Source organism: Daktulosphaira vitifoliae, unplaced genomic scaffold (genome assembly GCF_025091365.1).
Source record: "Daktulosphaira vitifoliae isolate Bord-2020 unplaced genomic scaffold, ASM2509136v1 Scaffold_1, whole genome shotgun sequence".
Lineage (NCBI taxonomy): Eukaryota > Metazoa > Arthropoda > Insecta > Hemiptera > Phylloxeridae > Daktulosphaira > Daktulosphaira vitifoliae.
The window spans coordinates 19,079,057-19,092,314 of NW_026099572.1; the positions used below are offsets into that span (position 1 = coordinate 19,079,057).

At 24.7% G+C, this 13,258-nt stretch overlaps 3 protein-coding genes across 4 annotated transcripts in view; 1 reads left to right on the forward strand and 2 right to left on the reverse strand.

Annotated features, from left to right (window-relative positions):
- Positions 1–945: 945 nt before the first annotated feature.
- On the reverse strand, positions 946–4,672 carry LOC126896828 (uncharacterized protein C19orf47 homolog). The gene is made up of 8 exons (XM_050669937.1): positions 4,432–4,672; positions 3,859–4,055; positions 3,711–3,801; positions 3,298–3,629; positions 3,082–3,235; positions 2,881–2,967; positions 2,753–2,811; positions 946–2,204 (listed from the first exon to the last, which is right to left on the reverse strand). The coding sequence occupies exons 1-8, from the start codon at positions 4,448–4,450 to the stop codon at positions 2,121–2,123; spliced, it is 1,023 nt and encodes a 340-aa protein (XP_050525894.1). The 5' UTR covers positions 4,451–4,672; the 3' UTR covers positions 946–2,120.
- Positions 4,673–4,857: 185 nt separating this feature from the next.
- On the forward strand, positions 4,858–7,181 carry LOC126896836 (CREB/ATF bZIP transcription factor-like). Of its 2 annotated transcripts, XM_050669951.1 has the most exons (5): positions 4,869–5,092; positions 5,160–5,535; positions 5,644–5,744; positions 6,549–6,666; positions 6,842–7,175. In XM_050669951.1, exons 2-4 carry the CDS (start codon positions 5,172–5,174, stop codon positions 6,603–6,605), a joined length of 522 nt encoding a protein of 173 aa, XP_050525908.1. In that variant the 5' UTR covers positions 4,869–5,092; positions 5,160–5,171; the 3' UTR covers positions 6,606–6,666; positions 6,842–7,175. The 2 variants fall into 2 exon arrangements, with proteins under 2 accessions (XP_050525907.1, XP_050525908.1); XM_050669950.1 differs by having other exon boundaries at positions 4,858–5,092; positions 5,160–5,744; positions 6,842–7,181.
- Positions 7,182–9,014: 1,833 nt separating this feature from the next.
- Positions 9,015–13,258, reverse strand: part of LOC126896820 (actin-related protein 8-like) — a 7,067-nt gene continuing 2,823 nt past the window's right edge. Inside the window, exons 8-11 of the mRNA XM_050669926.1 lie at positions 13,041–13,187; positions 11,394–11,571; positions 11,003–11,131; positions 9,015–10,713 (exon numbers count right to left, since the gene is read on the reverse strand). Of these exons, the coding sequence (XP_050525883.1) occupies positions 10,541–10,713; positions 11,003–11,131; positions 11,394–11,571; positions 13,041–13,187 (627 nt within the window). The 3' untranslated portion in view covers positions 9,015–10,540. The remainder of the gene's footprint in view (positions 10,714–11,002; positions 11,132–11,393; positions 11,572–13,040; positions 13,188–13,258) is intronic.

Sequence of the window (13,258 nt, forward strand, 5' to 3'; positions counted from 1 at the left end):
AAGGGTAATGTCTTCGACTAGATACGATTTGTGATCTTTTGACGTATCATTGAAAGAAATCGGTTCGGTGAGAGCTGAGAAAAAGTGGTAACAGACAAAAATAATAAAAATAAAAAAAAAACACATCTTAGTAAAACCAATACCTTCTCAGCTTCGCATCAAAGCTAAAAACGGAATGGGAAATCGTGAAAATACATGTAAAATAGAAAATGGAGGGGGGCACCATTACTTCAAAATTCCCTTTTTTCAAAAAATTTAGAACTTAGATGGCTAGATAAGGCCTTGTGTTCAGTTCATGTTTTCTTAGTCGTGTTTCAGAATGTAAAAGTGAGTTCTATTAACCAAGCCACTCGATTTCTATTAAAATAATAACTGAATAGTCACCTATATCCACTTTTCCAAATTTTTAAGGACAAATAAAAAACTATTTTTTTCCATAATAATTATAGAAAAAATCTACAAATAAATAAATCAATTATTGATTTATTTATATTATGTTTATTTTAAAACTATATAATATACATAAATACAATTAAAAAAGTGCACTTTTTACAAAAAAAGAAGTATTTATATTGAAAAATTAATAATTTAACATAAAACTTGTTAAGTAAAAATGTGTATTCGGTCATTTTTAAGTTAACAAATGACAATTCAATTATGTTGAGAAAATTATTTTTTTAATCATCCTGACTTTACATATGTCAACTTTATTTTTTTAAATGGTAACATACATATTTAACTAGCACATTAAATAATGTTGACACTCTTATAAGGTATAAGGATTACATTAAATAAATTAATTAGTAACTAATAAATCAAGAAATTATGTAACTAAAAATACCTAAAATAATTTTCTTAACATAATTACTATTTTAAAAGAAATCAAACATTAAATGAATCATTCTATATATACTTATTGTTTATGTATATAAGAAAAAAGAACGCAACATATATTATATATGTGAAATTTTTTGTGTACCTTTTTCAAATTTTTATGTACCTTAACAAAAAAGTTATGAGTAAAAAAAGGGTCATCTAAATTTTATTTGTGAAAAAACTTTTGTGCCATCCCATTATAAATTTTTAAATATGCCCCTGGAATTGGGGTATCATGTAAGCATTATAATTATATGTGAATATTTTGTTTTTATTTTTTTTCTTAATTACATAGTTAATTAAAAATAATATTATGATAATACTTATTAACAAAATAAATTATTATTATTCTGGTTACACTAAAATGATATTTAATAGCCGTTTATAAAAGTTTGGTCAAAACATAGTTTTGGTTTAATTTAGTCAAAATTTATGATCCATTGATGACCCCCTTTTGTGTTATTATTTCATTTTTCTGGTTCAAACGACAACTGTTATTATTTATTGATATTTGATGTGAGGTTCTACATTCTCTCAAGGATATACTCTGAGGAGGAATTCTCATCACAAAAATAATTATGTATAAAAGATAGAATTCAGTGAAGATAGTAAACAATTTTTTTATGTATAAATCTTTTGTAAACCATTAATTTCTTTTATAAGACACATAAATACATTTTGTCCCCTCCCATAAGAAAAAGCTAAGTACGACACTGCAAATACCCTTTAACTATTTACTAATGTTACTGATAAGACAATACATATCTCTATAGAACCAAAGACCTTAATTGTGCACCTCATAAGTGTGATTATATTAAAATATCATGAAGTATTAATAGGTAATGAAAAAATTTAAGCAATGTAAAAATATTATTACTATTAATTTTGAAACGTTTTTATTTTAAGAGTGTTATTTAATGATGAAGTTTGACAAGAAATATTTTAGTGTTAGTCAAAATGTCAATTACTGTAACAAATTATTAAATTATACAAATAAAAAAAAAATTATTATTAAAATGTAGTTAATAATCAAATAATGTCAGATATAGACTAAGAATTGAAATAATTAAGTAACATAAAAAAAGCAGAAAAAGAATACACAATGTTAAACTTTACAAGAAGTATGGCCAGCAATATCAAATTAGTTATTTTTTAATTTAATTTTATTAAAATTTATAATTTTTTTATGAACAGTTAAAAATTATTAAATAGTATTGTCTAGCAAAATGTAAGTTAATGTTTAATTAAAGGCCATATTTATCTGAACCTAAATCTGAGCTTCTGAAATGTGAACGATTTAATAGACTCAGCTTCTTTACATTTAATACCTAAAACAAATAATGTTTTATTTACAATTTTTCTACTTAATGTTTTAAAACAACACTAGAGTATTGATAAAAATTAATTAAATTTAACAGGGTGTTAACAAAATTTTGATATAGAAGTTTTAAATGTGATAATTAAGCTCTATTGCTAGAATGAAATTTTTTATTTTTTTTTTAATGTCAATTTTTTTCATAAATTTAAAATAGCTAGTTTTTAAGAACTTCTCTTACAAAAAACATTTAATGACTTAATAATAATTTCAACATAAGTACCTATCAAACTAAAAACATTTTAATACAATGAGTGGGTTTAGTTGGTTTATGTGCCTTCCATCTACACTACATACCTATTAAACGTAGTAAAATGCTTGTAACTCGATATAATTTTAAAACTTAAAAAATAACAATTGTGAAATTTAATTTATGCTTTATTTTTTTTAGAAACAAATAATAAAAAATATAATTTTAATGTGATTCAGAAGTTATTATATGTTAGAACATAGTGGGCACTCAGTATAATTAATATAATAACATAAAAGTATATATATTACCTTTGGATTAACATGAATTGGTTGTCCGGCATCATGATTATTAACATTTCTTAGTAAAGCTAAACAATAAAAAATAATAAATTACAAATAAAAAAAAAATTCAAATCTATTAACAAATAATATCATACCACTTTTTGAAACAAGACCAGGACTTTTTTTTTCAATATCACATGAGGCACCTATCCGCTCAAAAACAGATTTTGATGAATTAGAATCTGTAAAAAAGTTTTATTTAACATATTAGAGTAATATTATTATTTACTATTGTTACTTATTTTATTAGTAAAAAAAGTACAAATTTAGTGAAAATTAATTTTTATATGTCTTACTTAGTACTTCATTCCTTATTCTTTTGGTAAATGCACTACTTTCTTCAGAAGGAATAATAGGTCCATAATGTGCATCAGATGGTAAAGAACGTTTCATCTGTACTACTGTATGTTCATTGTTGTGTTTTTTTCCAAGTCGCTGAAACACAGATGTCTAAAAAAAAAAATAATTTCATAAGATCATAAAAGAATTTAATAAAAATCTATAAAGTATACCTTTTTAGAATCAGAATTAACTCCACTATCAATATTCGGAGTAGTACTACTAACATCACCAACTCCTAAACGATCAAAAACTGAACTTTTTGTTTTTATTTCACTAGTTGGAACACAATTGTCATCATCACTTTCTATGACTCCTGCTTTTGTTTTTACAATAGTTTTTGGTTTTGTAATAATTTTTCTTGTTATTATTTTAGTGTTATGTTGAGTTTGTTGAGGTAGAACTTTTTTCTTAATAATTTTAGATACAGGCAATTCTTCTTCAACTTCACTTTCACTAGAAACTTTAACTTTTCTAACAACAATCTTTTTAATTTTATTAGCAACTGAAAAAATATGATCATAAATATGGACATTCTATTTGTTGATAATTGATAAAAACTATACAAAGTAATAATATAACAAACCTATTTTTTTTTTGGGGGGAGCAGTTTCATTATTTATAGAAGAACTATTTTTTTGTGTAGATACTTCATTTCCACTATTTCCATAAAATCCCTATTAAAAAATTATACTTTTAAAATCATATTTGAATTTATATTTGTTTAGTAGAACCTCTCTGTAAACATCCTTAGCATGTTTAAGAATAGCTATAATATCTCCAATAACAGTTATTCCCATTTCTTTTAGAATATCTTTATCCAAGTCCATTAACATGTTGGATTGTATTCTATTTTCAAAAAATATAGCTGCATATTTAGTAGATGCAAAAGCAGGAATTCCAGCTTCCAAAAAAAACTTAATCCACCATTCTGAAATGTAATAACTAAGTGTATTATAATATTTTATAATAAAGATAAATTACTAAAATTAAAATATATTATTTTTCATATTTAAGTACTATCCTGAAATATTACTCTAATAATAATATATAATATTATACTCTAATATTTAATGTTACAAAAAATTCAATAATGATAAAGTTAACTAAACATCTTTAAATCAAAAGCTATGAATAGAAAAGTCAAATTTTGTAATGAATTTTATATATGTGTTTACTTGATTAAACGTCTATAAAATATCAAAAATCAAATTCTTATAATATTTTACAGTTATCCTCGGGTTTGCCTTATAAATAAATTTATAATTTTAACAATTAAAATTTATAACATTTTAATAGATACTTACCTTTACTAAAAGTGGACATAATTGCAAAATAAACTGTTGATTAAATTAGTCGTCTGAAGTTTTTTCAGAATATTACAAAAATGATTTAATGAGTGAAATAATGAAAAAAAATTTGTTCGAATTTATTAAATTTTTATGAAATACTATACATTCATGTAATATCTATCACTAAATATTATGATCATATGTTTGTAATGATGTGACCACTTTGTGACAATTTGTTTACAATTATAATTTTTTTTCATAAATTATCATTATTTGGTAATAATACCTTTCATATTTCATTGTAATAATGTTAGCAGTGCTTGTCCATTAAAAGCATTTGTATAGTTTTTATTAAGGTACATACTGTATAATCTTAGTTACTACCATGGATACCAAGTATTCTTTGTGGTATCTGTTTATATGAATTATCGTCTCTTATTATTGTATTCGCTTTACGTTTACTTACGTTTACATTCGCACGCTTACAGTTAAACACTGACTAGTTAAGTATAAAATCTGTTTAACAAGTCCTAAATTCTTAAAGTAAAATTTTTATTCAATTATTTACTGAATTTTCATTTTAAAATGAAACCAAATGACTTATTAACCTAGTATAAATGGTAGAAGTTTTCAAAAATAATTGTTATACAACTAAATTTTTTACTCAAAAATTTTAGTAAGTACAAAAAATTCTAACGAATTTTGAAACTTTGTAATTCTTCCAAATTATATTGATTATTAAGGATATCAAGAAAATGGATCAATCATCTAGCTCATCTGTTTCATCAGACAAGTATGAATTTTCTGATTCTGATTCTGACAACCAAAAGCCAAGTTCAAGTCGACCTCGTCGAGTACCAACAAGCAATAGCAAAAATGCTGTTGCTGCTCGAATGAACCGTAAAAAGCAAAAAGAGTATGTGAAAAACTTGGAACATAAAATGTCTAAATTGAAACGTGAGATAAATAATTTGAAAAAAGAATTGGATGAACGTGAAAAAAAATGGGTCAGAAGTCGACGAGAAATCGCCTATTTGAGAAGTGTTATTGCCAACAGTCCACAAATTGGTAATTTGCTACGAAACATACATTGGAGAAATGTTATTCCGCAACAACAAGGTATAAATGTTGAAACAACTTTAAATGAGTTAAACTCTGAAATAAATGTAGACCAATATCCTATCAATACCAGCAGTAGTCTATTTGATGGTTGTTTTAATTTATTAGAGGAAAGAGAAAACCCTGTGGATTTCCCAATTGATCTTCAAGGATTTCATGGTGATCAAGAATGGCCACTAAATGATATCATAGATCCTTCAAATACAGAGGTAGGTGTTTGTTTGCATGTTTCTAATAAAAGGGTATCTATTGAATTTTGTGATGAATGTTCAACTAGGTTCTTTGAAGATCCTTTACACATGAAGTATTGTGTTAATTAATTTATTACTTTTTCATTCTGTTGTTTATTTTTACAATATTAAAAATAGATTAAAATAAAATTAATTTTATACATTTTGTTGAAATGTAAATAAAAAACTTACTTTTCAGTTTTAAAATCTGTCACATTACTTACAGTTTTATGGACAACTAAGATTTTTATTAATTTGTTTTGTGTAAGGTGGTTCAAGTTGATTGTAAATTAAATGCTAGTATATTCATAGAATAATTATTTAATTTTAATGAAATTTCCAAAATATATTAACAATAGTTGCGAATAAACAATTAAAAGTAACCATACAAATTTAGTATTTTGTCTTATGCAAATATTTTTATTCTAATGAAGACTAATTTATTTTAAAAGTTAAAATATTTCATAATAACTGTTTATTGATATATTAGTGTTTTTAGGTTTGTAATGGTTAAATTTCTTTTAAAAATAAATGTTTATTTATTATTTAGTACCTACATTTATTTTGAAACATTTTTTGCTGTAAAATACATTCAAAAAGAAAATTGGTCATGTTTTAAATTTAAAATAAAACAACATTTTATTATTGAATAATTTCTGTCTATATTTTTGTTTAAAATTAGAAGTTTAAATAATGTAAAACTGATTTAAGAGAAATCATTCAAAATTATTTTTTGATACTATATTCTCATTATTAGATAATTGTTATTTTAAACAATTTCAGCTATTCCAAGATACAGTTCCACCTAAACATGTGTCAATGGGCACGACGTTACCATAGATAAACAAATATGTTTTTTATGTGTTTATGGCGTAAACAATATTTTTAATGAGAATAAAAGGTTGGTATTTGATATTGTAACAATATTTATATGAATCTTTATTTTTTTTTATGTCTTTCATTAACTAATATATATATATATATATTTAAAGAAACTTGAAAACTACTATTATTATTCGGGAGGTATTTTATTAACAAAAAACAACAATATCTACTAATCTGTTTTGATTTTTTAGAAGCTGTGATCTCGCATGTACAATTCATACATGCCAATCTATCATTTAGGCACAAGGTAAGCCTACTTTTATTATAGTATTTTTAAATATATGATCATTAGATAAATTTCATTTAATAATACCATGACCAATTTTCTTTGAGTTGGTAGTGGAAGACATAAATTTTTATTCTTAACTTTCTCTATAGCCTTCCACTATCTTCAATTTACTTAATGTTTGTTTGAATGTATTATTAATTTAGTTAATAATTAAGTTTTATTATAAAGTGTCAAGTATTTTTTTATGATATATCTTTAATTTATTTGTTAATGTATTTTATTATAATAAATTCCTAATAAAGAACGAAAATTAATTCTTTCAGCTATTGATTTTAGTATTTTTTATTATTTTTTAACCAATCCAAATATTATCTATAATATTGTAGTGTAGGGAGTATGAATGACCAACTGTTAAAGTTGGATTGATTTTATAAAAATTAAATTATAAAATAATGAATGATTGAAAAATTAATTATTGATGTATTTAAATAAAGCTAATTAAAAGCAATTTATTAATTTTTCTTGACAACTTTAATATTTTCTCAATAATTCTATGAATGTTTTCCATTAAATAAGGATCTATATATAAGTCACATGCAAATTAACCTAGGGATTGAGGAGGCAAAAATATAACCAATTTGGAAATAATGTTTTAGATATATGTAAAAGATGGTTGGAATTTTTAAGAAAAGATTGCAGTCTCCTTGAAAAATAATTTAAAAATTATAAAAGGCATAATATTAGAATTATTATGATGTATAAATAATTTATTTTCATTTCAGAATTGACCTTTTAAAATCTGTCGTTTTAGAGCCCTATCCTGAATTATGCGTTCAGTGGCGTATTTTAAAAAAAATTATAGTTAAATCGCTGGTATGAGTACACTTTTTATTTAGTTTTAGGTTCTTGGAAAATGTGACCCAGGAATACAGCTCCTCTAAACAATCTAATTGAAAGTATTACCTTCAATAATGGAAAATTTTTCCCTCGTTCCCCGTAAATGGGGGAAACCTCCAAAAAAATTACAAATTTAAAAATCGCTAATTTTCGAAATTTTTTCAATTTTTTTTATAGATGCTTGATGACTTTACCTATCATTTGGTATATTTTTTTGTAAATCTGACACTTAACCTGCCCACAGGGGAGGATTTAAAATGACAACTTTTTCACAACAAATTTACTTTTTCAACATAACTTTTGAAAATGATCCGGAAGGTCTGACACTTTTATATATATCTTAAATTAAAGCTAATGTAATGTACTTTAATTTGAAAAAAAAAAATTTGACCTCTGGACTTGTCTTCATGGTGAAAACGGCTACCGAATGCTATTTTTGTGTGAAAATTTTCGATTTTATAATTTACATTTTTTACTTTAAAGTGCTATAATTTTTTAAAAAATGTATGGATCAATTCAATTTTTTCATGAGAAGTAGTATTTATATACATCTTTCATTGGATATACTTTTTTTTTAAATCAGACTATTTCCCTATATATGGGGGGGCTTCAAATATAAAAAATGCATATAGAAAGTAAAACTTTTTCAACTTAACTTTTGAAAGTGTTCCGGAAGGTCTGACACTTTTATATATATCTTAAATTAAAGCTTATGTAATATACTTTAATTTGAAAAAAAAAAATTTGACCTCTGGACTTGTCTTCGTGATGAAAGTTGACATCAAAGTTAATAAAAAATTACGATTTTTGTAAAATAATTTTTTTTTATATTTTTACCTTAACAATGCTCTAACTTTTTCAAAAATGAACATATCAATATAATTTTTTTTTATATAGATGCTTGATGTCTTTACTTATCATTTGGTATATTTTTTTTGTAAATCTGACACTTAATCTGCCCACAGGGGGGGATTTAAAATGACAACTTTTTCACAAAAAATTAACTTTTTCAACTTAACTTTTGAAAATGTTCCGGAAGGTCTGACACTTTTATATATATCTTAAATTAAAGCTTATGTAATATACTTTAATTTGAAAAAAAAAAATTTGACCTCTGGACTTGTCTTCGTGGTGAAAGTTGACATCAAAGTTAATAAAAAATTACGATTTTTGTAAAATAATTTTTTTTTATATTTTTAACTTAATAATGCTATAACTTCTCGAAAGATGTATGGATCAATATAATTCTTTTTTATATAGATGCTTGATGTTTTTACTTATCATTTGGTATATTTTTTTTTGTAAATCTGACACTTAACCTGCCCACAGGGGGGGATTTAAAATGACAACTTTTTCACAAAAAATTAACTTTTTCAACTTAACTTTTGAAAATGTTCCGGAAGGTCTGACACTTTTATATATATCTTAAATTAAAGCTAATGTAATATACTTTAATTTGAAAAAAAAAAATTTGACCTCTGGACTTGTCTTCGTGGTGAAAGTTGACATCAAAGTTAATAAAAAATTACGATTTTTGTAAAATAATTTTTTTTTATATTTTTAACTTAATAATGCTCTAACTTTTTCAAAAATGAACATATCAATATAATTTTTTTTTATATAGATGCTTGATGTCTTTACTTATCATTTGGTATATTTTTTTTGTAAATCTGACACTTTATCTGCCCACAGGGGGGGATTTAAAATGACAACTTTTTCACAAAAAATTAACTTTTTCAACTTAACTTTTGAAAATGTTCCGGAAGGTCTGACACTTTTATATATATCTTAAATTAAAGCTAATGTAATATACTTTAATTTGAAAAAAAAAAATTTGACCTCTGGACTTGTCTTCACGGCGAAAATGGCTACCGAATGCTATTTTCGTGTGAAAATTCTCGATTTTATTATTTATATTATATTTAACTTTATAATGCTATAACTTATTGAAAAGTTTATGGATCCACACAATTTTTTTATGAGAAATAATATTTTTTAATAAACCCTTTTTCATTCGACATACTTTATCTTAATCGAGATATTAATAAGGAACCAGCAGATCAAGTAGCTTTTGGAATAAAACACCAATTTTTTTAAAATTAAACACTATCTAAAGATTTGCATCGAAGCGTTTATTTTTGATAGTGATTTTAATCACTGTCAGATATCATTATACTTGATCCAACTATGCCACGTCACCACTGTGCCGCAACCCCCCTGTGCTGGGTTTTTTTTAACTTAATAATGCTCTAACTTTTTGAAAAATAAACATCAATATAAATTTTTTTTCCTTAAATCTGAATTTAAAATAGTGGCTTGGACAAAAAATTAACTTCTGAAAATGTTTTAGAAATACTGTGTTCTCTAAACATAAGTAAATTAAAGCTTATGTTACATATTATAAGTTACAAAACAAATTTGTTCCGACAACCTATTTTTTATGTGCAAATGGCTTTCAAAGTTGAATAACTCTTTTTTATAAGTAAGTTTAGATAAAAAAATAAAATGTATATATAATAAGTAAATTTATTTAAAAATTAAACATAGTTAAGCATCAAAAGAAATATCATGTAAATGCAGTCTCTCCTCAAGATGCTTGTTTTCATTTAAAAAAGAAAGGTACAAAAGTAAAATTCTAAAAAAACTATCTTAAAGTCTCTTATAGTATAAAATTAAATAAATTATTTTTAATTCAAATTTTACAACTATATACAATAAAATGGACTAGTATAATTGTGTTATGATATAATTTTAAATTTTAAAATTACCAATTGAACATGGCTCGTTCTTTTAAGATTCTAATATTCCAAAATGACCATTCTTTTCTTGAGATCCAAAGTTCAATAGAAGATTCAAGACCAACAAGAATGGCAGCACCTTTCCATGCAACAACTTGGGGATCCATATCTTTAGGGGAGTTAATTATTTCAATGTGACCTGAATCAAAAAAATTATTTCGTAATAAATTGGGGTAACAGTTATATAGTTTAAAATAATTCCTTATTTAAATTCAAAAACAACCAAGATATATGACTTTTTTTTAATTTAGTTTAAGAACTTAAAAAAAAATTTAAAATAAAAAAAGTGGATAAACTTAATTTATTTAATATAAATAAGTATTTAAGTTATTTTATTAAGCATTGCTATAGTAACATAGTTGCTTGCTTTAATGTTTTATTTTAATAAATGTGTCGAAATTTATATTCAATTGTTTAAAAGAAATCACCTCCGTAATAAACTTGTTGTGCATTTAGCGATATTTTACTCTTCAACCATGCACATGCACCTTCAAATTTTAATCCGCCTCCAACAACCAATATACTACTATACATTTTTCGTTTAATATCATCTGAATCTTAAAAACATAATGTTTGTTTTGTAGTATAAATATATACTATATATATATTACTATATATAATATATACAAAGTGTATAAAAAATAAGGAAACAGGTCAAGTATTACAAATAATGAGAACAATAGAAACTATTTCCTTAGAAATCGAGGAAAGAGAAGAAGAAAATAACTGAAAATATACAATAAAATTTAAATTATTTTCTATGAAATTCATTTAAATAAATCATCTATTTAAAATAACCAATTGAGTTAGAATACTTACTAAGTCTTTCAATGCTTTGTACAATTACTTTATCTAGGCTTTGAGGTCTACCAGTCTCAATATCAAAGTAGTTTCCAGCTGTTTCAATTTGATCAACACATATTTCTTCTTCTGTATTGTGTGTTATACTATTTTCAGTTTGAGTTTCTGTTTCTAATTCACGACCTGTTCCTCTCCTCTACAAATAATATTAAATTTTAAATGATTAATATTTCTTATGTAATACACTCTTAATAAAAGGTATTACTGCTGTTTGAAGTAATGGGGAAAATTGTTCATATAAGTTCAGGATACTTTGAACTCTTTAGAAATATATGATTCATTTTTTTTAATATAGTAGACATGCAAGAGTTTTTTTTTGCTAAAAATGTATCAAAAAAAAAATTTCTGGAAACATGTCATAAATATTAGTTTTATTAATTATGGATAGCACTGTCACAAGAAGAATGATCAAATGAAAATAAACTTTTAATGATATACTTGTCTTATAATGATTAAATATATTTAATATTAGAAAATAATGTGACCATTTAATAAGACATGATAAAAAATTTTAATCTAACTTCAAAATTTAAGTTGTACTGTTAGAATAAATATTTTAAATTTATGTGCATAAAAGTTTTCTTACATAAAAATAACTGACTTATTCTTGTATAATAATTAATATAATAGAATATGTATGATGGCATTTGTACCAGGGTAAAAAGCGTAGGAGGAGTAACAGAAGGTTTTCAAGTAAGAGTAGAAGTGCAACAAGGTTCTGCTTTAAGCCCTTACTTATTCTCTATAGTGATGGATGAAATTACTAGAGAAATACAAAGAATTTGCTACATGTTGTTTGCTAACGATATAGTGTTAATAGGAGAAAATAGGAAGGAAATTAATCAAAGGCTAGAGGTGTGGAGATCAGTTCTTGAAGAAAATGGTTTAAGTAGAAGTAAGACAGAGTATATAGAGTACAAATTTGACAAAGGAGAACACGAGATAGGTGAAATGAGGATATCAGTGACAATAGGCCAGGACGTGATTGGAGAGGTGGAAAGTTTTAAGTATTTAGGTTTAGTTATGCAAAAGAGCAGTAGTATTGACGAGGATGTAAGACAGGATTAAGTGTGGGTAGTTGAAGTGAAGAGAAGTATCTGGCCTCTTATGCGATAAAATAATTCCAATGAGGCTGAAAGGTAAATTCTACGAGACTGAAGTGAGGGCAGCTATGATGTATGGTTCAGAGTGTTGGGAGGTTGATAAGAAAGTAGAGCAGAGATGAGAATACTTAGATGGATAAGTAGAGTGACTAGACAAAATAGGATAAGAAACGAACATATAAGAGGGAGTATAGTTATAGCGTCAATTGTGGGTAAGATGAGAAAAAATAGACTTAGATGGATTGGTCATGTTATAAGGAGAGGAGAATGAGAAACTGTAAGAACAGTTATAGAAATGAATGTTGAAGAAAGAAGAGGTAGAGAAAGACCAAAAAAGAGATGGAGGGATACTATTGAATGCAATATAAGGACAGCTAATGTGAGCTGAGTAGACACTTGGAGTATAGTACTACAGAATTGGACTCCCTGATAGAATCTCAACAACCTTTATGGTATTAATCTAAAAATTAGCTGCAAAAATATACAATATAATTTTAATTACACTTGTTTCTCTCAAAAATTCTTCATCATATGGGTCTTCTGGTAATGATTTAAAACCTTCTTGAATTACATAATGGTTGTTATCAGTAATGCCCATTAAAGTTGGATTAAATACTCCCAATACTGCAATCATAGCTTCATCACCAACCTAAAGTTTTAATTAAAGTAATACTGGGTAGTTTATTAATCATAATAAAATATATATATATATATATATAT

Excerpts from the sequence above, each read along its gene's own strand:
- LOC126896836 (XM_050669950.1), top strand. The coding sequence starts at position 5,172 with ATGGATCAATCATCTAGCTCATCTGTTTCATCAGACAAGTATGAATTT. Across the intron at positions 5,745-6,548 it reads TAGATCCTTCAAATACAGAG|CTATTCCAAGATACAGTTCC; the intron begins GTAGGTGTTTGT and ends AAACAATTTCAG.
- LOC126896828 (XM_050669937.1), bottom strand. Across the intron at positions 3,236-3,297 it reads TTAATTCTGATTCTAAAAAG|ACATCTGTGTTTCAGCGACT; the intron begins GTATACTTTATA and ends TTTTTTTTTTAG. Across the intron at positions 2,812-2,880 it reads TGGTCTTGTTTCAAAAAGTG|CTTTACTAAGAAATGTTAAT; the intron begins GTATGATATTAT and ends TTTATTGTTTAG.